The sequence below is a fragment of the Mastigoproctus giganteus genome, chromosome 10 (genome assembly GCF_048544385.1).
Source record: "Mastigoproctus giganteus isolate SK-2022 chromosome 10, ASM4854438v1, whole genome shotgun sequence".
Taxonomy (NCBI): domain Eukaryota; kingdom Metazoa; phylum Arthropoda; class Arachnida; order Uropygi; family Thelyphonidae; genus Mastigoproctus; species Mastigoproctus giganteus.
The window spans coordinates 158,269,018-158,296,194 of record NC_143584.1 but is presented as its reverse complement, the minus strand read 5'-3'; the positions used below and the strand labels follow the sequence as shown (position 1 = coordinate 158,296,194).

Here is a 27,177-nt window from a genome sequence, read left to right as displayed (position 1 = left end):
AGCACAGAGAATTTGCTCAGTCACAATCGCTTGGCACCCAGGGCCCCAGGAACTTGTAAAGTGAAAACTCGTAAAGTGAGAACTGCCTGTATGTATATATATATATATATATATCTGAACTCTCTTCAGGACTGCCAAAAATATAGTTTTGTAAAAGTTTGAATTACTATAAAACTACATATGTTAAACTACCTGTGATTGATTGCCACCATTTATATTGTTATTATCCTATGAAAGATCAATATACAACTAGGAGCAGTATGGTATTAAGGGTAAGTTGCTACAATGGATAAAAAGGTGGTTGAGTGGGAAAAGACAGAGTGGTAATCAATGGACGCTGCTCTTCACGGACTAATGTTATTAGTGGAGTCCCACAGGGTTCGGTGTTGGGCCCACCGCTGTTTTGTATATTTATCAATGATATTGATGAAGGTATATCAGATTTGATGTCGAAGTTTGCAGATGATACAAAAGTTGGCATGGTTATTAATGACAGTAATGGCAGTGTGCTACTGCAACAGGATCTAGAAAATATGGGCAGATGGGTTGAGAAGTAGCAACTGAAATTTAACTTTGACAAATGCAAAGTATGTTCATCTGGGGAACAAGAAGACCTTGTTCCTCTGGGCAACACAAAGAAAATGAAGACAACTGTTCAGCATCCCTTGATAAAAAAATAAAAATAGAGCCTACAAAATCAGTACATCTACATCAAGGTTGGATACTACTAATTTTAATGCCATTATCAGAAGCCAAGAAAGTTTTCTCAGACCCTGATAATCGTCACTTTCCTCTTTTAATTAAAAGTCAGAGAAGGGCAACAAAGATTGGTGAGGGAAACGAAGGGGTCTTAAGAGAGGCTTAAGTTCTGCAAATTGCAGCAACTGGAGACTAGGCACCTGTGAGGTTATCTGATTGAGGTGTATAAGGCTTTGAATGGGTTGAGCATGCTGATTTCTGATGGGATTCTTTCGCTTGCTCAGATTACGAACCTAAGGGGGCATAAATTCAAATTGAGGAAAGACAGTTGTAGAATAGATGTGCAGAAATTTGCTTTTAGCCAGCAGGTGATTAATTGCTGGAACAAACTTCCATCTGTCATTGCAGAAGTTGATAGCTTAATCAAATTCAAGGAGGAACTGGACAAACTTTTAGAATGGTTGTGTGAATTTTTTTTTTTGGCTAATGCTATATAAGCTCATATGCTTGCTTTCTTGCATCACATGCCTTTATTACTATTACTATAAATATATAGTAACAGAGAAGGAACAACAGTTCCATGAAAACAGAAACATTCACTATAGAGAAGGATTTATGGATCAGAAAAGGAAATCTGTTGTGTGCTCAGGTTGTTATAATATTGTTTTACAGTGGAAATACATGTATAGCTTAGTCTGTATATATTGAATGGTATTTGATAAATAATTCTTAATAAAGAAATGTTCTACTGCCATTTTTGAATAAAGAACCTGCTATTCAGCACCATTAGATACAGTACAAAATTTACTATAATAAAATATTTTTTCACAGGATGAAGAATCTTCCTTTTAAGAAAGCACAGCATGTTCAGAGCCATTATAAAGATAAACCAGGTATGAAAAATACAGTTATTTTCTAAAAAAATTGGGATCTAAAAACAAACAGAATCATTAGAAAGAACAGGCAGCCAATAAAAGAATTATATACATTAAGAGAAACTTTTAGAAAAAGCATTTCTCCATTTAAAACAAACTTATGTTGTTGTTGTTGTTATGTTATTTGGTTTTTAGGAGCATTAGCAACTAAGGCCATATTGCTCCGGGGATATGCGGTCATTCCCTGACCTTTCTGCATTCTCCGTATTTGGTGGGCATGGGCTCGAAACCCCGGTCTAATCAAGAAGCGTGTGCTACGCACTGCTGCTCCTGCCCACCTGGCTATGGAGGCGCCAAAAAAAAAAAAAAAAAAAAACAAACCAACTTATATACCTGAGTTTTAATGTTGCATTTTTAATGTTTAATACTGGATGGTTGTTAAAACAGTTGGCTATTATTATCATGGTGGCTACCAATCTAAAGCACTACATAATCTTCAGATATTTTTAAGATGCCAATTCCTTTGCTGTCATTGTTTGTTACTTTTCAGAAGCAACATATTTTCTTTTATTTTGCTAAGAACTGTCTTTGTGTCCATAACAAACACAACACACTATTCCTAAAATCTGTTCAGAAGTTAACACAAAACCTCAACTTGGCAAAATAGGGCAATTTGTATGTTTAGTAATATTAGAAATGTCCTATCTTTCAGTAAGAGTGCAGAAGGGGAAAGGCAATTGTCCTACATATCTGATTGCTAGCTGTTGGCTTTGTCTCAAATATTAAGGTTTCATTTTAGTAGACAAGAAAAGGTGCATGGTATAATACAACAAAGTACATTACATGGAGTCTGTTGTAAATCCAGAGTGATTACTTTTTAGTATGTTTTTATTCAAAAACAAATAGTATAATGTTTTGTGAAGAATCTGTGTGATGGAGAAAAATGGATATCGTTTGTTGTTGTTTGTTTGGTTTTTGGGAGAATTAGCAACTAAGGAGGATACCTTTCCGCATCCTCCGTATTTGGTGGTCACGGGCTCGAACCCCGGTCTAATCAAGAAGCGTGTGCTACGCACTGCTGCTCCTGCCCACCTGGCTACGGAGGTGCCAAATGGATATCATTGATGAACTCAGCATGTGTGAATTATGGAGATAGTACTAAATTGGCCAGATTCCAAAACCAATGTAAGTCACTGTTATATTGATTTATAACTGAATTACTCTTGTTAATAATGCAGTACACATAATATCTGTCAACACTGACAGGCCATACAAATCTATGTCCTGACTTCAAATCCTGAGTTTCTGATTCTGAATTGTGACTACTTTTTTTAAACTTCAGGTGTGCATGCAGACTGTTCAATGTTATACAACTGCAGTAGTCTAATTTCAGGAGCTCTAAGTCTCCAAAGGTGGAATATAAAATTTATAATTTTGCATGTAAACATACTTCGGTAAGCATTAAATATGCACAAACTTTCAGAAAAATAATATTTTTTGAAACATTTAATAATGATATTATTAAATGTAAATAATATTTAACATTCAGAAAAATAATTTATGAAATTTATAACAAATCTCAAATTATGATGATTTCACATGAAATGACCTATCAATTTTATATTTAGGATTCTTAAAATAATATGCAATATTTTTCACTATTTGCAAAATTTATAATATACACAAAACTAACCAACAGTTTTTTCCAATTTTTTTAGGAAGCTCATCCGTAATTCAGCATACTCTGGAGTAATATAAAGAACTCTGTAATGGCCACTGGAGAGAGAGAAGGGAATAAAAATATAAAAAAAAAACACTTAAAATAATTTAATGTGATAATAAAATGATAAACAAAGAAATTAGATTAAATTATGTATAGGATTTAATGGTAACAAAAAAAAAACAAAAAAACTGCATAACTAGTCTACATACTGTACAGTCATAATTGAGATTGAAAAGGATTGTTTAGTAACTTTTACTGAGGCAATTAAAGCAGTGATAAGCATCATGCTATCCTTGTAAATGTTGCATATTCTGTGGTTACTCTATTTTATGGGATAAAAATCTAGTGTTTCTGAAATAAAAAAAACTATGCAATCCTCACCGGATTGGTGAAGTAATTGCGTAAAAAGCCCATAAAAATTCCTCAATATCTCAACAACAAAATTATAATCATCATACAAGACATGAGGGTACCATAAATGACAATGATCATATATATATACATAATAGGAAGATAAATAAATTACAAACCTAAGATAACCTTGAAATGTGTAAATGAATTGCTAAAATAATCACAATCAATTTTCTTTTGCACAAATATGCAAAACATAGTTTATTCAAATGATATCACTGGCTTATGGCAGCTTTTTTCAAATCAACAAATCCAACTAGATTTCTTTTCCACCAGTAACAAACATTAATGCAACATAAAAAAAAAAAAAAAAAAAAAAAAGAAAAAGAAAAAAATGTGGTAATTTATCTTTATAAGCTATGATTTGCATAGGTTTTCTCTTAAAAAACTATGAAATAACCCCAACTACCTACCAGTAAATGGAAGAAAAGCTATACACATCTGTAAAGGATAGAATGATATTTGCATTATTAGGAAGAAAAGCCCATCATCCTATAAAATAGTCTATTCTGATTAAATCAATTATTATTCAATACAGTAAAAGATTTTACATAGTATAAACTATATTCCTACTCTTTTCCCTTTATGCTGAACCTATACGGTTGGGATATTTTTTAATTCATATTTATCTAAAAAGAACAGTATAATTAAAATCATCTTCTTTCTATATTTAACACAAAAGAAAAGGAGGAAGGGGGGGAATGAAGGTTGGGATAAACAGTAGTGACAACCAGGTAAAAATGGAAAGTATCATCATGCAGTTATTGATCATATTCCTTTAACAAAATCAGTGCCCCTATGTATGACCTTTTTCCATATCCATGGTAACAAAGGAATTTCATTTGCCATGTGGTGCTGTAGTAACTATATACAATCACACATTTCAGCTGTAAACTGCTGAACTGGTTTATCTGCTATAATCGAAAAGTATTATCATGTAGTTATTGATCATATTCCTTTAATATAATCACTGCCCCTCTGTATTAACCTTCTTCCATACCCATAACCATTAAGAAATTCCATCTGCCAAAAGGTCCCAGAAAAACAATATAGAAACATTTATTGCAAGATCAATGCATGTATGTTCCCCATATTCTCCCAAAAAAATTCCTGTACAGTCCAGTCCACTGTTGAACTGGCTTATCTGCTGCAATAAAATGGTATAATGATGTCAAACTCCACTGGCCGTGGTGGTCACAGAGCATAAGCAGAAATTTATTATTACTTTGGTTTTTATCAATATCTGGAGGAGATAAGTCTATGTACAAATGAAAATTGAACATCTGCTGTACTTCCCCAAAATGAAAGAAGTGAAAGACTTGTGGAATTTGCAGAATCTCAAGAAACAACTAATGAAGTTGACTTGATCTTCACTAACAGAAGATATATTGTGAATGATGTTACCATCCTGAACAAGGTAAATGTTGGAAGTAATAACAGAAGAGGAGAAAAAGCAGTATGTACTGGAACTTGAGAATAAGTTTGAGCTTCTGCAGACCTTTCAGGACCAAGATATCAACGAGGGATACAACTTTCTGAAAGTGATAAAGCCCGAGAAACCTATAGGTAAAAAGAACTGATTGACAGGATGAACCGATTCACAAGCTTGCGAATCGGTTCATCCTGTCATACTATTAACATTCCATTTCCGGTGCGCAAATAGAGAATTCTGACGATGTTCCTGGTGAGTCACATGAGTACCATGGGCCTGTTACTTAAGGATGTGTCATTGTAGCAACAGTACACTGTTGAGAAAGGAGACAGCTGTCTCCGAAAGCTATGGATTTCCGGTATTTTAACTTATTTTAACAATTTTAGCATTGTTAGTTTTTAACTGTTTTAACCAATTTTATTTCTTTTAGTACTTATTGTAATAGTCCAGTTTACTGTATCATCTTACTTTATTTTATTTTATTAAATATTTAATTACTTGGCTGGTGTTTGAGTATTAACTTTCTTGAATATGGAATTTCCCAGCCCCATAGGCCTGTTTGAGGATACTTTCTAGAGACAGTATCTGGATACATTTTTCGCTGTCTACGCATATGTATGGCTGTTGTTTTTTTGTTGTAGTATTCATTATCCATTGTTTTTTGCTCACAATTCTATTTTTTTTAAATTGCATCTTGTAATTGCCTTTCAATTATACTCATGTTTTGTGAATGGCATGTAATGGTAACATCATCTATAGAAAGGAACATTTCAACTGTGTTCGGTAAGTCTTTTGTAATAGAATTTATTTTGATCACAAACAAAGTAGCACTGAGTGCTGAACCTTGAGGAACTCCTTCTTAAAGATTTTTGCAATAGGTCATTTTGATATTTCACTTGGAAAGTTCTGGCATTTCAGAAAATTGTGTATTAAAATTGTTAAGTGTCCTTGCAAACCATAGTTATGAAGGTCATTCAGAATGCCACGTCATGTATCCTGTAGTAGCATGATTCAAAACAGTGTTGTATGTGGAAAGTAGTAACAAGAGGAGAGGACAGCAATTACAGTAGAGTTTTTTTTTGATAATTCGAAGCTGAGGGGGCATCAGAGTTGCAAATTATACAAACTTCAAATTAAGATAATTATTTTTTATAGAATAGGAAGTTCAACTGACAGAAAAATAATTTGAAATAACCGGTATTTCCAATTAAGCAATTTAAAATTATCCAAGCTCCACTGTATATGATTTCTGAATGAAAACAGGTGAAACAAAAGGAAATTAATCGTGGATTGTTAGTATGGCAAGAACTATTTATCACAAAGGAAAGCATATGAGTGCAGTTAAAATCTGCACACTGAAAGATTCTGCTTGACTTGGCCAGACTAATTGCATTATCATGAGGGGAAACATTTCTGCTGTCGAAAGGACTATTCCTGGAGACTAGCACACTAAGCTTAAAAATTAAAGTGAGGAACTAATTTAATATATAAGAACAAGATCTGCTCTTCACATTTTGCAGCAAGCTGGAATTTGGTCAAGTGAGTGCAAGATGGATTCCTTATCAATTAACAGATAACCTGAAAAACAACGAACTGATGCATGCTCCATGTTATTAGACTGGAATGATGTTGAAGGGAATGATTTCCTAGATTGTATAGTGACTACGGATGACTCACTGTTTAGCATGGTATGGTTACAAGCACCATCTGAAGCCTGCAATCCACACAATAATGCTCCTCCTGACAGTGCTGGTGTAACTGGTAATACTGTTTAAGATCAGCATTTTAAAGTACTACCACATCCTTCTTATTCCTTGGACAATTCAAAATGACTATCATCCTTCTCTGACAGTATCCATGTATTAGTCTGAAAATATATAAAAGTTGCAAAATATATAAAATGTTCTGCATAAAAAATACATCCAGTTTTTCTGTCAGAATGCACCAGATCAACATTATAGAATCTGTCTCCCAAATTAATTATAACATTGCTATATATAATTTTGCTGACAGAAAACTGTGAAGGTTCATTTCCCTGTCTCATAGGATTACCAAAAAATATATATATACAAAAATTTGTATATATATATTAATTTGCCACAGTATACTTAAATGATATACATTTGATAGTAAAAAACAGAACCATGATGCCCAATAAATCCTATGTTGATTTCAATATTTGTAGAAGAATAAGAGAAATTTACCTCAATATGCTACGTAGAACACTTCTGTATGATACTTTCCAGAAAGAAATTAAAAAGAATATAAGATTAATGCAAAACGATTACAGTAAAAAATCAACTGAAAACAAAAAAAATAATAATAAAATTTATTTAAAAGTTTAACGTAAATATTGAAAAATAATTTTCCTTCCCTAAGCTAACAGAGCTTTTCGACCATATGTCGTGATCACAGGAATGGAAACTATTGAGTATGTCCAAGCTTGAGTTTTAAATAGAGATTATTTGTCTTCACGCACACACATAAAAGACCATGAATCAGAGATTAGATATGGATGGTGAACATTAATAGAATTCTCACAAAATTTAATTTCGATGGGTTCTGCAATTAATAGTCTCATGTAATTACATTGGATACTAAGTATTTTGGCCTCATTAAATAAAAATGTATGGTTTATGTTAACGGCATGAAAGGCTAATTCTGACGCTGCCAAATGAGAAGCACGAACTGAGGTCACATACTGTTTTACTCGAACATTCAGCAGAAATCTCATTGAGCCTTGGTAAGCTGAATTTTAAATTATTTTCAATTGATTGTTTTCTGCAATCATTTTACGTTAATCATATTCTTTTTAATTTCTGGAGTGTATCATACAGAAATGTTCTATGTAGCATAGTGAGGCAAATTTCTCTTATTCTTCTACAAATATTAAATGATATACAGAATATATCACAAATTATATTAATGAAAGTGCTGTAAGTATTTCAATTGTTCATTTATTAGTAATGTGTTGCTGTTATTATTATTATTATCACTAATTTTTTTTTTTTCACATTGTTTCCCAATAACATACATGAATGGATTCAAGCTACACCTCTGGAAATATTACACTGAAATGAAATCAGACAGGGAAAAAAAAATAATAATAAAAAAGCACACTAATTTTTAAAATAAAACATAATTTTGGTGTTAGAGGTGACAATCAAGACATAACAAAGGTCCCATCTTATGCTACCATTCAGGCTGAAATTTTTAAATGTATTAGTGGAATAAATAAAATTTCTTGCACTTAGTATATTGTGGTGTGAGATAATTCCAGAAACCACACATCCAATTGAAATTTCTGTATATGCAATATCACAGGAAACAGGACCAAGAAAACAAAGATCCAATGTAATATCCAAATGTGCTATCAGCTGTTCATCCCATTCCCCACAGTGGAGAACATACCAGTTCCAGCAAAACCTAAAAACATTGATACTTCTAGTACACTCTAAGTATAGGCTATTTAAAAAAAAGTACTGGCAAAGTTTAAATCATACCAAAGATGACAAACTGCAAGGGATGAATCTACTAAACAAAATTCCCTTGCTTTCTATGTAAATAGGATAGCAGAGTTAAAGCTGATCACTGGATTAAAAAAAGATCTGACCAAAAAGGATTAATCTCACATTTACAAGAAAAATTATCATGAGCCACTTGTCTCTCACAGTAAACTGCTTCTGCTACCACCACAAAACTGGGATGAAACAGTTAAAGGCTGTAGATAAACAGGAAGGCTGTTCTCAGTATATCATTTCAAAATTTTCTGAAATGTATACAGAGTGGTGTTAACAATGGGCACTGCTCTCCTTGGACTAATGTTATTACTGGAGTCCCCCAGGGTTCAATGTTGGGCCCACCATTGTTTTCTATATTTATTAATGATATTGATGAAGACATACCAGGTTTAATGTCAAAGTCTGCAGATCAATGTTCCACAACCTTTTCTCTTTGAGGCACACCTTAAGTTATCCATGACACAACATGGCACATCAAAATGTTAATCTCCCAAAAAGCACAGTTTACAGCAATGTTAATATAAATATGCCATAAGTCACAATAGAATCAATTATTATTGTTTCAACAATCCAACAGAAATTGGCTCATGCATATATTAACATTTTATGAATTTTTTTAAAATCACTGTACAAAAGCAAAATAAAGCCAAAAAAAAAAAAAAAAATTCTATTAGTATTAAACCAAATAACTATGCATACCTTCAATGTGATACTAGTGCCTGCTTTACTGAACACAGATGGCTGATGCATGGAGGAATCATTGAAAATGCAAGCCTCCTTTCTTCAGCAATGGATCTGAGTCTCTCCCTCTTTGATGTTTTAATTTCCATCAAGGTCGAAAAGCCCTGTTCACACAAATATGTAGTCAAAAATGGTAATTACACATTAATTGCCATCTCAGAACTAGCCGGGTATTCTTTCCTTATTGACAACCAAAATATGTTCGGCTGCACTTCATGATGTTTTAATCACAATATTCTGTCCGCCTCCAGATCTGTTAGTTCCTCTTGTACATTCATCGGAAGAGATTTTGCACCCGCAACAAATGGATCACGAACCCAGTCAAAATCTTCAATGCTTTCTCCAAAATAATCCTTGAGTTTCGGCTGCAAGTTAGCTAAATGTTTTTTAATGAAGTCCATCACCACTTTATTACCAGCAGCAAGCGGCCATACAGTTGGGAAACTGAAAGCAATAGATGTGGGACCAGTACTCTTTGAACAGAGGAAGGGGCACATCTATCGCTTTAAAATAGTCTTATAAAATAGGGTGGGTGCATCGGCACAGGAACAAAGTAATAAAGTTGAAGTAGCGCACACAAACAGGGACAAATATCAAAACAAGCCAATAAAATAATAAAAGTCAGGGATGTTTTGCTAATTTTAACAAGCACCATCTTATTTCAGTCAGTGCAGCAACAAAACGAGAAATATGGAAGGGCAAACACACAACTTTAGAAAGCCAGTGTTGGATATGCACGCAAAAAATAATTTACTGTCATCACATATGTATAACATTGTGTTTCAGTAAAAATGGTGTACAGTGTGATAAATATAACAATGAGTAGCATTATAAACATATATAAAAAATATAATTGGGAGTAAATAATGAACAGTTAATTTCTTACAATAGGTAAAAGGTTCTCATTTGTCAATTTCTAATCATAATATGTGTAGTATTATTTATTAGTAAATTAATAAGAGGAGTTTACCTCAATATAGTACGTGGAACACTTCCGTATGGTACCCTCCAGAAATTAAAACGGAAAAATTGAGTATTACAGCTCTGATTCATACTATCTAAGTAGTATTATTTATATAATATCAGTGTGTAGATACACCATAGACAACTCTTAAGAAACTACAAAGTAGTTGTTGTTGGCATCATTTGCTCTTTCTCATATTGTGCTCTGCCTTCACGACGAGTTGCCATGATATTGCACTATAAGTATTATTTATAGGTATACAGCTTCACAAAGTTTGCGGCACACCTGTCATCTTGTGGCAGCACACCGGTTACAGAACACTACTGTAGACCATAAATATTTAAGGGCAAAGGCCTCATGCTACGAGGTAGAATGACTAACATGTCAGTGCAAAAGCATCATTTTAACATAGCTATCTACCAAAGTAGTTAAATTAATTAATTAAATTGGCATCGTTTTAGTTATATCTCATATTGTGAATGCCTTCAACAACAAGTTGCCATGGTATTGTACTATCTTGAATAAATAACACTTCACCAGTGGAGAAGACTACTATTATTTATTCTCAGCGGATACCAACACCCATACAGCACCGTTTCAAAGTTTGTTGGCTTCTCTTTGGTGGGTGGGCAGGTAGCCTGGTGTTGCAATAATGACAACCCAGTTATTAAGTATAACTTCACAATACGAGAGATGCCTGATGGTGTGCAGTGATGTACACTATAAATATTTAAGGGCAAAGGCCTCATGCTAAGAGGTAGAATGATTAACATGTAGGTTAGTGCAAAAGCATCATTTAACATAGCTATCTACCAAAGTATCTGCAATAAGGCCTCTGAGGTTGGGATAATCCATACTACCAATTTTAAACACACCACCAACCGTTTATGACTGATTGAATAAAATAAAATAAAATGATAGAAAAGACTGTAAAATAATATTTACAAAAAACTTTTAATAATTTACAAAAAACTAAACTATAACAAAAGTAAAATAAGTAAATAAGTTAAAATGCATTAAAATATAAATATAAAAGCGATAAAAAACACTAGAGCTTTCGGAGGTGTCTTCCTCCTTCCTCAGTAATAGTGAGACTTAAATGACACATCCTTAAATACCAGGTTCACGGCACACGTGGATGACCAGGCGCATACTCAGCATCCCTTTCACTTGTACCAGAACCGGAAGTGGTCTGGACCCGTGGAAAATTAAAACGTTTGTCTCTTGTCAAAACCACCGCCTCAAAAAGGGGGTGAAGCCTAACTCCCCTGTCTCTATTTATACTATTGTTACCAGAGGACCCAATCCACAGACTTTCCAGCCACTTTCGGTCCCAGAATCTATGTGCCCGGTCAAGGATGACAGCGTTGTCGGGGGAGATCTGGTGTTGTTTTTCCCAATAGTGCTCGGCAATGGCGGATTTATTGAGCTCTGCGGTCCGTATCGCTCGTGAATGTTCTCCCAGACGGTCCTTAAATATAAATATAAAAGCGATAAAAAACACTAGAGCTTTCGGAGGTGTCTTCCTCCTTCCTCAGTAATAGTGAGACTTAAATGACACAGCCTTAAATACCAGGTTCACGGCACACGTGGATGACCAGGCGCATACTCAGCATCCCTTTCACTTGTACCAGAACCGGAAGTGGTCTGGACCCGTGGAAAATTAAAATGTTTGTTACGTGGGGGAGACAGGACGGCGTCTCAAGGACCGTCTGGGAGAACATTCACGAGCGATACGGACCGCAGAGCTCAATAAATCCGCCATTGCCGAGCACTATTGGGAAAAACAACACCAGATCTCCCCCGACAACGCTGTCATCCTTGACCGGGCACATAGATTCTGGGACCGAAAGTGGCTGGAAAGTCTGTGGATTGGGTCCTCTGGTAACAATAGTATAAATAGAGACAGGGGAGTTAGGCTTCACCCCCTTTTTGAGGCGGTGGTTTTGACAAGAGACAAACGTTTTAATTTTCCACGGGTCCAGACCACTTCCGGTTCTGGTACAAGTGAAAGGGATGCTGAGTATGCGCCTGGTCATCCACGTGTGCCGTGAACCTGGTATTTAAGGATGTGTCATTTAAGTCTCACTATTACTGAGGAAGGAGGAAGACACCTCCGAAAGCTCCAGTGTTTTTTATCGCTTTTATATTTATATTTTAATGCATTTTAACTTATTTACTTATTTTACTTTTGTTATAGTTTAGTTTTTTGTAAATTATTAAAAGTTTTTTGTAAATATTATTTTACAGTCTTTTCTATCATTTTATTTTATTTTATTCAATCAGTCATAAACGGTTGGTGGTGTGTTTAAAATTGGTAGTATCTACCAAAGTAGTTAAATTAATTAATTAAATTGGCATCATTTTGGTTATATCACATATTGTGAATACCTTCACAATGAGCTGCCATGGTATTGTACTACCTCGAATAAATAACACTTCACCAGTGGAGAAGACTACTGTTATTTATTCTCAGCAGATACCACCATCCAGACGGCACCGTTTCAAAGCTTGTTGGCTTCTCTTCGGTGGGTGTATGAAGTATAACTGGTTGCAGAACACTGCTGTAGATGATAGGAAGATTGGGACAGTGGTTAATGACAGTAATCAGGATATGCTACTGCAACAAGATCTAGAAAATTAGGCAGATGGGCTGAGAAGTAATAGTATTCACCATATAGTGCAAGAAAGCCACAGGCTTTTGCTGCATTGGCTGGGGGGGAAGCAAGCAGATAAGAAATACAAATATGCTTTCCTCCTCATACAGGCAACTATTCAGTTGACGTCTGAATTTATTCAAACTGTCAGCCTCAACTACCTGCAAAGGTAACTTGTTCCAGCAATCAATGACTCGATAACTAAAAGAACACATCCAACAATCTAATCTAAACCTCAACCTCTGAAATTTGAATTTGTGGCCCCAAGTTCTAGAATTCTTTATAACAATGAAGATTCCACCTTCATCCATTTTACTAACCCCTTTCAGAGTCTTATAAACCTCAATTAGGTCACCTCCGAGGTGTCTGGTTGCCAACTCTGTAACCCACATAATCAGTCTTTCCTTGTACTGTCATCACTTTGCTGATCTCACAATTCAAGTTACCTGTCTTTGGACCCGTTCAAGCAGCTCAATGTCTTTCTTCATATGAGATCTCTGTATTTGAACACAGTATTCTAAATGTGGTCTTACAATTGCCATATACAGTGGAACTGACCTCTCTCTATCTCTACAGGATAATGTTCGAAAAATCACTGATAGGACACCATGGGCTTTCCTGGTTGCCTGTCTACACTGCTCAGAAAACTTCATACCCGGATCCTTTTCTTTCTCCAGTTTTTAATTCAACCCCACCAAGTACATAATTTATTTTAGGATTGCAATTCCAAGTGTAAGACCTTGAATTTTGCTGCATTAAAACATAGCTGCCTTCTCTGATCATCTTTGAAGTCTGTTCAAGTCATCCTGAAGGAGCATTGCTTAGCACTGATTATTAACGACTCTGCCAATTTTGACATCACACCTTCTATCCCTTTGTCAATGTCATTTATGAAAATGAGAAACAACAGTGGCCCAAGAAACAATCCTTGGGTGCTCCCACTCCAGATGTTACACTAATCTGAGAGATAACCATTAATCATAACCTTCTGCCCTGCAGCAACCCAGTAATCCAACTTAGAATCTTTCCAGTAATTCCAACTTGTTCAAGCTTATACAGTAACCTCTTATGAGGAACCAAGTCAAATGTTTTGCTAAAATCCAAATAAACTATGAAAGTACATTGAAATTGTTCCTTACATCCAGATCATGAGAAACTATCAAAATAGCCTACTAAGTTAGTTAAACATGATTGGCCTTTAACAAAACCATATTTTGTTCTTCAGAATGCCATACCTATCTAAATGTCCCTGGATTGCACTCTTAATCATTGCCTCTAAGATTTTCCCTACCACTGAAGTCAGACTAACCAGTCTGTAGTTACCAATTTCGCACTTAGCACCACCTTTATGTATTGGCAATATGTTGGCACTTCTCCAATCCAAAGGAATCTCCCAAATCCATATGTGGCAATTGATGTACTGCATGTATGTAACACTAATTCCAGATTAACATACCAACTGTGTGGTATCACACACAGGGTAGTAGAAAATGAAAAAGATCTGGGGATAATTGTGTAGTCAGATATGAAGTTCACTAAGCAGTGCAGATAGACTGCCAGGACAGCTCATGGTGTTTTGTGAATTATATAAAGAAATTTTGCCAGCAAGGATAAGGAAGTAATTGACATGTCCAAACCATATTCAAGATATGGTTTGGACATATCATATCTTAAATATTGCATACAGGTCAAGAAGTCTCAAATTAGGAAGGATTTAGACCTGTTGAACAGATGCTGAGTGCTCTTACCAGGAAAGGCTTCTGCTAGTAGCAGTGTCTGGAGACTAGGTACCTGCAAGGAGATCTGCCTGACAAATGATCAGACAATATACAGAAATTTTGCCAGCAAGGATAAGGAAGTAATTGTATAAGGCAATTGGTTACATCATATCTTGAATACTGCATACAGGTCTGGAAGTATCAAATTAGGAAGGATCTGTCAGAACAGATGCTGAGTGCTCTTACCAGGCTTCTGGAAAGGCTTCTGCTAGTTGCAGTGTTTGGAGACTAGGTACCTGCAAGGAGATCTGACTGAGGTGTTTAAGGGTTTCAATATAATGCTTTATATAAATAACAGCTGCTGCTGTTATTTATACAAAGAATTAGCATCTGAGACCATACCATGCTGTACAGCACAGTATGGTCTCTGGTAGGGTAACATGGTAAGGTCAACAGTGTAACATTATGTCACCACTGGGGATGAAACCAAAAAAGTTACAGCTCATACAGAAGCAGCTGAACGAAGACAAAGCAGAGGATGGAATTGTGTTGATAAATTTCATCATGATTACAGTATTATGTGTATTATGTCTGTATAGGTGTGCATTCGCAGGCTGATCTGCACGTTGTACAAGCTGAAAAACTTGGAATAACTCTGGTGATCATGAGAGTCCATGCAGATCAACACAAGTGAAATGGTAAACCACTCTACTGTCATGGAGAACTTTGTTCTCTGCACAGCAACTTAAACATTTGCATTGAAGCGAATTAACAAACATAATAAATCAAGATTGAAAGACTAGAATAAAAAAGATAACAGGGTAAATGGAATGAAGCAATGATTGTGGATTACTGTTATATGTTCACCTATTTGCATTAAAAAAGCATAATTTTTTTTAAAAGAGGTACATCAGTGTAATTAATACAGCCCATAACAATGTCAGAGATAAACTGTATCATTATAAAATGTGATAAACTTAGTTTCAAGTTATTTGCTTCATTTATAGGTCACCATAGCCAAGTGGTCAGGTACAAGGATGCATAAATAAATGTGCTTTGAGTGAGTGGGAAACAAGCCTGTGACTGCTAAATATGGCACTGTTTCTTGTATTCTCTCTATCTTGTGAACTCCTGACTGTGTGAGTGATTGAGACCGTAAAATTTGTAAAATTGGACAGATGCTAACTTATTGTAATTTTCTCTTGTAGAGAATCTATGTCCTCATTTTGAATTTAAATCAAATAAAAATAGAATAATAAATAGGATATTAAGAAATATTAATATTTTGAAATATTATATTTTAGGTCAGGAAATCTCTTACCTGAGATATTTTTCAGGAAGAACTGCTTAAAGATGGAAGAACCTTGCAACAAGACAAAGGAATAAAAACAAGCTTTGATCCTAAATCCATGAATGGCAAATAATTGGAAGTATAATGAGAGTTAATTACCCGAAGCTTGATGGGGGCTTTTCGTTTTGGGTGGCAAACATGTGTTGAAATCTGTATATATAGCCCCAGCACATTCCATTGCCGCATTTAAAAAGTGTGTGGGTGGGGGGATGCAAGTAGGCGAAAGGAAGAGAAGTAGGATAGAAGTTGAAATTGAAATACAGCAATGAAGCATGCTGGGGCTATATATATGGCCTTCGACACGTGTTCGCCTCCCCTTTGAAGGTGGTATAAATGAAAAGCCCCCATCAAGCTTCCAATTATTTGCCATGCATGGATTTAGGGCAAAAGCTTGTTTTTATTCCTTTAAATATGTCTTGTTGCAAGGTTCTTCCATCTTTAAGCAAGTCTTTGAAATAAATTCCATCTATTCTGATTACATCTTACATGGATGCAATTATTCCTGAAAAATATCTCAGGTAAGAGATTTCCTGACTTAAAATATAACATTTCAAAATTTTAAAATTTCTTAATATCCTATTTATTATTCTATTTTTATTTGGTTTAAATTCAAAACGAGGATACAGATTTTCTACAAAAGAAAATTAGAAAATTACAATAAGTTAGCATTTGTCCGATTTTACGAATATTAGCGGGCCTTGATCACACAAGTTGTCTGTCCAACGTGTCTGGTAAAGTTTCAAGACAACAGGATTCCCATAATGTTTTTTATACAATATCTCAGAGTATAAACAGTAAATTCATTTATTTATTTAAATTTTATTTTTTGTTCTGCTCAATTATGTAGTAAAAAACTGCAACCATTATCAACCCACTGCAGGATGGAAGCCTCCTCAACAATTCATGTTGAGGGAAATGTACCATAATCTGCCACGCTGGTCCAGTGCGAGTTGGCAGATCGACAGTATTTAGCAGTCAGGGGCTTGAACACCGGTCTACTCAAGGAGCGTGTGCTACTGCACCCCGTTCCTGACCACTCGGCTACGGAGGCCTCTCAATTATGTAGTACTGGCTTCCAAAATCTGCATTCCTGGATCTCTATAATTTTTTTCAAATATTTAAATGATTCAGAAATCTTAAGGGGAAAACCAGAAAAGCTGATAGGAATGCATACCTACCATTGAAATCATATGTCATAAGCCAATGGTTTTCAAATTTTTTTTTTTTTTTTAAATCAGGACACACCAAGAACTATTCTTATATATGCAAAACACACATGATCTAGAAAGATTCCTATCAGAACTTATTATTATGACCATCAAATTTACTGGAAGTAGTCTGATGGCATGGGACTGTTTCATGTTCCACTGGCAACATAACCTAAAACTATGAAGTCCAATGATGTGCTTGTACATTTTGGACAATTATGTTATCTACAGTGTGGCAGTACTATGTAGGGCCCTATCAATATCAACACAATAGCATTTCAACTCATACAGCAGGGATCATACAGGACCGTTTTGTGAACACCTATGAGAAGAATTGGAGCACTGGATAGCTGTGAAGAAAACAGTCTTCTTCTAAACTGGTTTTGACAGCAGCTTTGCAGGAGGAATGGAGGCGAATTCAAGTCAGACAGCCAAAGTATAACCAGTTAAAAACATGCTTCCTTTGGCTTATCCTCTATATCTTATAAGGGAACCAAAAAAAACTCACTTTCAACAAAGAACAACTTGTAATCCAATTTCATAGAGCCAAATACTTCAACACAATAAATGAAAAATGTATTAAGTTTGTATGAGAACATACTTCTTTCATTAAGTTTAAAATTTCCAAAAAATCCCAGGCTATGATGCAAACCATTTTCTAGTAATCTGATGATTTCACACTTTACCATACAAAATAGTTCAAATGATTGCAGATATAAAGATTCATACAAAATCAATTCAAGATGACACACAAACATTAATCTTACCTGAGTAAATTTTGTTGTATTTCAGCTGTTTTCCGCTGACTTGATCCAAGAAAGCATGCTTCCACATTAGCGACCCTAAAATTTGAAAGATTAACATCGTAAGTTTTATTAACTCCAATCCAGGTCAATACTAAATCCCTCCACCCCCAGCATACAAACTTCCAGTGAAATATAAACACCCATCTATTAACATATTTGATTTGTGCAGAATAGTGGTTGATCCACCAAAGACAGCAATTTTAACTTTATCCCACTATTAGTGTTCCATTTGGGGTGACATCTGGGATGCTGGTCAGTCAAGCATAGAGGATAAAGTCTTTCAAATGTTCCTTGAACCATGCCATGATATTTCTGAAATTTTCAGCAGGACAATGCTTCTTGTGATAAGGAGCACTATTCTGCTGAAAATGTCATCATTGAGAAAGAATGTTCAGATAGTCTACAGTTAGAGCATTACTCATGAATGAATCGGGAGTTCCAGGAATTTGTAATGAACTAATCCCCTCCCCACACACACATCTTGTGGTTTCTCCACAGAGAAATTAATGGAAATGTTAAAATCATAAATTAACGGAAATGTGTTACATTTCCATTAAATTATGCCAGCTATCCACTCACAATGTCATAATGCAAGTTACTGTTTCATGTGATGCAGGGCAGGTTAATGCAAGAGGGCTATTTATTACAGCCTAACAAAAGTTTGACCTATTATGTTGCTCAAAATGGAGACCAAAAATATCCCATGATGAAGCCCTTTACTATCATCCTTCTGATGAATATAATCACACATACCAGTCTTCTTTCTCTTCAAAGAGAAAGCTTTGTTTTTCATCCTACCAACTGCAACTGTTTCTTGTTTTGTCAATAGTTTGCCATTCCCTGCAGAATTCTGCAGCACTAGGTATCCAATAAAAGCTTACCACCGACTGTCAGAGACAGTGGTACCTATACTTCTGCTACCCATGACTGTTGCTTTTGTGACAGTGCATTAAATCATGACAGTTAACTACATTTCACATTAAAATTCAGCAGGGTATATCTACTATTGAATACTAGCCACAATGAGCACATTAATCTTTTATAGAATTTGGCAATACATTATTTTTAGTGCATGAGATAACATAATAGTTAACAAGATTACACTTTCCAGTTTGATCAACCCTACACTGCGTGAACAGCTAAAACTTCAAACATACACGAATTCCTTAAATGAGTTCCTAGTTAATTCTTTAGTGAGAAGAAAACCTAGCTAACTTTTAAAACCCAAACCTGTCCATTTCCTTGGGGATAACCCCAACTTTTAACCTTTCTAAGAATATCACAAATATTGCTTTTCCATGTTCAAAAACTAGACTTTTTCTCATTTGCTATCACATTTCATCTATACTGATGCTAGCTGTACAAATCATAAATCTGCTCTCTCATGGAATATGGTTCCTAAACTTGAGGGTGTTGTCCCCAAAACCCCTCTTAACTCCCACACTCAAAGGAGAACAATCAGTTTAATTAAGTTGCTCTTAAAAACTCAAAAGTGAACTAAGTGAAAAATAACTATATACAAAAAAAGTGAACTATTGAAAATGAAGTGGCTGAAGGACATAGTTATGTATGCAAGAATGGTGTTGTAATGTGTTATAACATAATTCAGAAATTTAATTAATTAAAAACTAGACAAAACAATAAATCAAAACATTTTGCATACTGTAGTTCCTTTGTCTGTGAGAATTGGAACAGGTATACAGTGAAAACTCTTAAAAGAACTTCTCTAAAAGGAATACCTCTTGTTGTGGACACTTTCTTGGGTCCCAGCCAGAAGTATTAAAAATTAAATGTTATGTGACCTCTCCAAAACATAGACTTGTTAATGCACTCACCACTGCTAGTAAGGAATGTTTACGAACTTAATTAAGCTAGCCTATGCAGTTTCACTGTTGTTCAACAGTGAAAGGCAATAAAATTGCTAAAGTGAGAAATGGTATTTCTAGAATATAAAAAAAAAACAAAAAAAAACAGTAGCATGTCTCTATACAGGATTCATTTCATGATCTTATCATTAGCATTAGTAGAGGCATATGATGCAAGAAAGCAAGCATATGCAGCATCAGCAAAAAAAAAAAACTCCCATTTCACTACTCCATTCGTTCGTTCCAAATGCCTGTCCACATCAGCCTTAATTTTATTTAGCCTATCAACTTCCGCAACAATAGATGGAAGTCTGTTCCACCAATCAACTACCCACTGGCTAAAAGCAAATTTCCACACATCTATTCTACAACTGTCTTTCCTCAATTCGAATCTGTGCCCCCTCAGGTTCTTAATCTGAGCAAGAGTAAGAATCACAGCAGCATTCAGCTTGCTCAATCCATTCAAGGCCCTATACACCTCAATCAGATCACCTCGCAGGTGCCTACTCTCCAGGCGCTACAATTTACAGAACTTAAGCCTTTCTTCGTAAGCGCACCCCTCACAAATCTTGTTGCTGTTCTTTGTACTCGTTCTAGCAACTCTACATCCTTCCTAAAATGAGACCTCCAGACCTGTACACAGTACTCCAGGTGTGGCCTGACCATTGCCTTGTATAACAGGACAATCACTTCCCTGTCCCTGCTAGCAAAATTCCTATATATCATTGACAAGACTCCATGACCTGCCCTGGCAACCCCTCTGCACTGCTCAATGAACTTCATATTTGACTGCACAATTTACCCCCCAGGGTCTTTTTCACTTTCCGCTTCCCTGAGTGTAGTACAACACAGTTGGTAAGTTTCTCTTCGGTTACTGCAACCCATATGCAGTACTTTGCATTTGTCAATGTTAAACTTCAGTTGCCACTTTTCAGCCCATTGGCCTAACTTAACTAGATCCAGTTGAAGTAGCATACTGTCTTTACTGTCGTTAACAACCCTGCCAACCTTTATATCATCTGCAAACTTGGACATTAAACCTGATATACCTTCATCAATATCATTGATAAATATACAAAACAACAATGGGCTCAACACCTAACCCTGGGGAACTCCACTAATAACATTAGTCCATGAAGAGCAGTGTCCACTAATTACCACTCTCTGCTGTCTCCCACTCAACCATCCCTTTATCCATTGCAATAACTTACCCTTAATGCCATACCTCTCCAATTTTTACAGCAGTCTTCCATGTGCAACAGTATCAAAAGCTTTCCTGAAATCCAAGTATATATCAAAATTATTTTTGGCATTCAGTTCCTTTGTGACCACATCATAGTATCCAATCAAATTGGTCAGACAAGACCTCCCTTTAACAAACCCATACTGTGTCTTAACTATTACTGCAGTCTTGTCTAGATGATCCTGAAATGCTTCTTTAACCAGTGATTCCATTATTTTCTCTGGAATACAACTTAAACTAACAGGTCTAAAGTTACCTGTGTCACCTTTTGAACCCCCTTTGTGAATTGGCGATACATCTGCACACCTCCGGTCCATGGGGACCTCCCCTGAGTCCAAGGAAGCTCTCATAAGTTTTATTCAGTTATATCAAAGGAGGCAGCAAATGAAGTAAGGTTTGCTTCCTTCATTTTCTGCCTCCTTTAATATAACTGAATAGATCCTGTACACCCCAGGCACCTTTTTATGTTTAACTTCAACAATTTCTCCTCCACTTTGCTCTCAGTTATTACAAAATCACTTAGCTCCCTGTCCAAGTTTGATAAACCTCTGGCACTCACCTCATTGAATAACTGCTCATGTGTGAATGTAGATGCAAAATACTCATTCATTTTATCAGCTACCTGAGCATGATCATCAATAATCAACCCATCTATATTAAGTGGTCCAATCTGATTCATCCCTTTCCTTCTAGAGTTTACATACGTAAAGAACTCTTTGCTGTTTTTCTTTGCATCCTTTTCCAAGGATTTCTCGTAATCTGCCTTCGCCTGCCTATCCTCTTTTGTGACTTGATTACAGACTAGTTTATATCTGCCATAGGCCTCTGTGTCACCTGATACTTTATATGCATCTCATACATTTTTCTTCTGTGCCACAAGCCTCATTGGTTCATCTGACCTCCAATTTAGGCCTAAACCTTGAACAATATTTCTTAGTTGGAATGAAAAGCTTAGTAGCCTCCAAAATTAAGTAACTGAAGGCTTCCCATTTAGAATTCAATGTTGGTAACATCATCATTTGATGATGTTACCAACTCACTGTACAGAATTTACAGATATTACTAATCATCACTGTACAGAATTTAAAAACTGTCTGAGACCCCTGTAGTCACCTTTAACCACAGCAAAAGCCCTTCCCTTTAGCCTTGATGGTAGTTACATTCTTAAGTAATTCCCACATCAATACATTGTGATCACTGTCACCGAGTGGTTCCTTTATCTGTAAATTCTTAATGCATGTGTACATAAAAAATAAAGGAACAGAGCTATAAAACATTTCAAAAACCTTTACCAACTGACTGTATAGATAATTTTGACCATGAGAAATTCTGCATCCACAACCCTTACAAAACTAAAACCTTAACTGTGTGAATAGGGTACATGATATGAATGTGAAACCACTTCCAGGTGATAGAGGATATCTTCTAGTTTTTATTCGTCAACCAGAAAAGTGCACTCTACAGTAGATGGCATCACAATTGCAAAACTCTAATCATGGTGGAATTCATCAACTAGAAAAGAGAGATCTACAAAGTTATTGCTCATACAGAAGCAGCTGAACAAAGAGGATAGAATTTTGTTGGTAAATTTCATCATGATCACTGTTTTGCAAATGTGCTGCCATCTACTGCATCATGCACATTTTCAAAATGGTGAATAAAAGCTTGAGGATATTCCCTATCACGTGGAAGTGGTTTCAGATTTGTCACATACTCTATTCAGGCAATAAAATTTTAGTTTTGTAAAGGAGGTATGTGGATACCTGTACATTCGACATTAGCATTAGTAGAGGCATACGATGCAAGAAAGCAAGCTTATGCAGCATCAGCCAAAAAAAAAAAAAAAAAACGAGCTCCGATTTCACCCCTCCATTCGTTCCAAATACCTATCCAGCTCAGCCTTAAATTTATTTGGGCTATCAACTTCCACAACAAACGATGGAAGTCTGTTCCACCGATAACTACCCGCTGGCTAAAGGCAAACTTATGCACATCTATCCTACATCTGTCTTTCCTCAATTTGAATTTATGTCCTCTCAGGTGATTATTCTGAGCAAGAGGAAAAAACCCATCAGCAATGAGCATGCTCAAACCATTTAAGGCTTTATACACCTCAATCAGATCACCTTGCAGGTGCCTAGTCTCCAGACACTGTAATCAGCAAAACCTAAGCCCTTCTTTATAAGAGCAACCCTTTGTTCCATTCACTAATCTTGATGCCATTCTCTGTACTCGTTCCAACAGCTCTACATCCTTCTTTAAATGAGGCCTCCAGACCAGTATACAGTACACAAGGTGTGGCCTGGCCATTCCCTTATAACAGGGGATAATCACCTCTTTATCCCTGCTAGAAAAATTCCTGTATATCATTGACAAGACATCATGAGCTACACTTGCAGACTGTCTCCACTGCTCAGAAAACTTCATATCTGCCTGCACAAAAGAAAAAAAAAAAAAAATTACCTGCAGGTCCTTTTCATTCTCTACCACTGTCAGTGTAGTACCACAAAATTGATACATTACTCTGGGGTTACTCCTCATATGCAATTCTTTACATTTGTCAAAACATCATTTGCCATCTCTCAGCCCATTTGCTCAACTTTTCTAGATCCTGTTGCAGCAGCATACTATCATTAGTGTCATTAACAACTCTGCCAACCTTCGTATCATCTTTAAACTTGGACATTAAGCCTGATATACCATCATCAATATCATTTATAAATACAGAAAACAATAATGGACCCAACACTAAATTAAGGAACTCCACTAACAACATTAGTCCACAAAGAGCAGTGTCCACTGATTACCACTCTGTCTTCTTCCACTCAACCATCCCTTTATCCATAGCAGCAATTTGTCTCCCATGCTGCACTGCTCCAATTTGTGCAGCAGTCATCCATGTGCAACAGTATCAAAAACCTTTCTAAGATCCAAATATATGATATCAAAGTTATTCCCTGCATCCAGTTCCTTTGTGACCACATCATAGTATCCAATCAAATTGGCCAGACAAGACTTCCCCTTAAAAAACCCATGCTGTGTCCGAGCTATAACTGAAGTCTTGTCTAGATGATCCTGCAGTGCTTCTTTAACCAGTGCCTCCATTAATTTCCCTGGTACAGAAGTTAAACTAACAGGTCTATAATTACTTGTGTCGCCCTTTGAGCCTCCTTTGTGAATTATGGCTAAGGGTTTGCTTACTTTGTTTGCTGCCTCCTTTAATATAACTGGATAGATATCATCCACCCCAGGTGCCTTTCTTATGTTTATCTTTAACAATTTCTCCTCCACTTTCCTCTAAGTTATTACAAAATCATCTAGCTCACCGCCAGAGTTTAGTTCACCTCTGGCATTCCCCTCCCTGAATAACTTGTCATATGTGAATATAGATGCAAAACACTCATTTAGTTTGTTAGCCACCCGTGCAGGATCATCAACAGTTGAACCATCAATATCCAATGGGCCAATCTGATTCGTCCACTTCCTTCTACAGTTTACATAGATAAAGAACTCTTTGCTGTTTTTCTTTGCATCCTTTGCAAAGGGCACCTCCGTAGACAGGTGGGCAGGAGCAGCAGTGCGTAGCACACGCTTCTTGATCAGACCGGGGTTCGAGCCCGTGACCACCAAACACGGAGGATGCAGAAAGGTCAGGAAATGACCACCGCATATCCCTGGAGAAATATGGCCTTAGTTGCTAATGCTCCTAAAAACCAAATAACAACAACAACATTTGCCAAAGATTTCTCATAATCTGCCTTTGCTTGCCTAATCTCCTTTGTGACTTGGTTACAGACTAGCTTATATCTATTGTAGGCTTCCATGTCACCTATTAATTTATATGTATCCCATGAATTTTTCTTCTCTACCACATGTCTCATTCATAGGCGCCTCCGTAGCCAGGAGCAGCAGTGCATAGCACACACTTCTTGATCAGACTGGGGTTCGAGCCTGTGACCTCCAAATATGGGGATGTGGAAAGATTAGGGAATGACCACCGCATATCCCCAGAGCAATATGGCCTTAGTTGCTAATGCTCCTTAAAAAAAAAAAAAAAAAACCACGTCTCATTAATTCATCTAACATCCATTTAGACCCAAACCTTGAACGATATTTCTTAGTTGGTATGTAAAGCCTAGTACCTTACAAGATTAATTCTTTGAATGCTTCCCACTTTTGATTTTGCTGTTTGTAACATATCATCAGTTGGTCCCACTGTATAGAATTTAAATACTGTCTCAGACCTCCATAGTCACCTTTACAAAAGCAAAAACCCTTCCTTTTACCTTGATGGTAGTTACCTCTTTGAGATTAATCTCACTTCAGCACACTCTGATCACTGCCACCTAGTGGTTCCTTTATCTGCAGATTCTTAATGCATGAAGAAGCACTACTGATAATCAGATCAAGGGTATTACTCCCTCTAGTTGCCTCCTGAACATGCTGATGTAGAAAACAATGATCCAATAAATCCACAAAAGCCTTGCTAGTGTGTGAGTGACCAACCCACAAATTCAAGTCAACGTCAGGGAAATTAAAATCCCCCATTATAAGGCTCTCTGATTTACTGGCCCGCTGTACAGTTTTTTTTATTATACTTATCAGAGTCATTAGGCCTATAACACACTCCTACTCTCAATTTTGATTTCCCAGTGCTTATATCACACTAAACTGACTCGACACTGCACTGTCCAGTGATGTTGACTGGCTGCACTTCCTTGGATTTTATGCATTCCTTAACTAATAGCATAACCCCTCCTCCTGCCCTCCCTACCCTGTTTGTCCTTCCTGTACACATTGTACTCCCCAAATTCCAGTTCTGCATTCCTTATATCTGTATGACACCACGTCTCTGATATCCCAACAATATCTGCCTTTGATGTTTGGACCAACACCTCAAATTCATCAAATTTATTTACCAAACTCCTAGCATTGGTGTACACGCAAGTATACATGCACCTGTTCCTATTCTTAGCTACCCTAACACAACCTATGTGTTTCCTTGTGCCGCAACAACTCCCAGCAGTGTCTGAAATCCCCTGCATCTTGTTTTCTAGGCTGCTGCTCATTCCACATACCTCCTTTACAAAATTTTAGTTTTGTAAAGGAGGTATGTGGATACCTGTACATTCGACATTCCTGTATACTGATAAAAATGCTATATGATGCTTGACATTAATTTCATAACTGCTTTAACAATGGTGGTGTCCAGCTTTTTGACTGAGGGGCTAAGACAATCTTCTTGTGCCATCACATACCATTTCTACTCAGAAATAAGAAATGGCCGTCATTCATGCAGCTACACACAAAGTTTGTTTGTTTGAATGCAGATAGAATGCTGGTTGAAATTTGTTCTAAGCATTACAATGATTACATGCCAGTTATTTAAGAAACTAAATTTGTTGCTGTTTCCAATATTGTATGCAGAAATTTTAAAAGGGGTTTTGGCCCATTAAAGATGGGGTGTATCCTATTACATTATAAATATTCTATGTGAGCAAAAATGATGAATATGGACAAACAAGTTAAGGCAGTGGCTTTCAAACCGGGTGTGAGGGCACCTTAGGGTGCTGCAACAACATTCCAGGAGTGCCACATAATTTGGGTTTAAGTTACTTAAACTTATTATTTTTTTTTTATATGTTTATTTCATTATAAAAAGGTGTACAGTATCGTTTTAATTTTGTGGTGATCTATAATTGATGTTTGCTTAGTACCTGTATATAAAGAATAAAATTATTATATACTGTATATACTGTATATATATAATTTGTATTATGAAATGTAATTTTTATAATTATATTATTGTAAGAACTATCATATAACATATATATTTTTTTAATATTACATATATACAAACGAGCGCGGAGAAAATCGGATCTAACATGCAGAATATTGAGTAGGGGTGCCGCAGAATAAAATAAATTACTTAGGGATGCCGTTATTAAAAAAATGGTTAAAAA

The 27,177-nt window shown here is 36.0% G+C and overlaps 1 protein-coding gene across 1 annotated transcript in view; it reads right to left on the bottom strand.

Annotated features, from left to right (window-relative positions):
• LOC150079408 (bifunctional 3'-5' exonuclease/ATP-dependent helicase WRN-like) overlaps positions 1–27,177 on the bottom strand; it is a 307,463-nt gene that overhangs the window by 179,820 nt on the left and 100,466 nt on the right. The window contains exons 7-8 of the mRNA XM_090384034.1: positions 18,068–18,142; positions 3,268–3,350 (exon numbers count right to left, since the gene is read on the bottom strand). Of these exons, the coding sequence (XP_090240160.1) occupies positions 3,268–3,350; positions 18,068–18,142 (158 nt within the window). The remainder of the gene's footprint in view (positions 1–3,267; positions 3,351–18,067; positions 18,143–27,177) is intronic.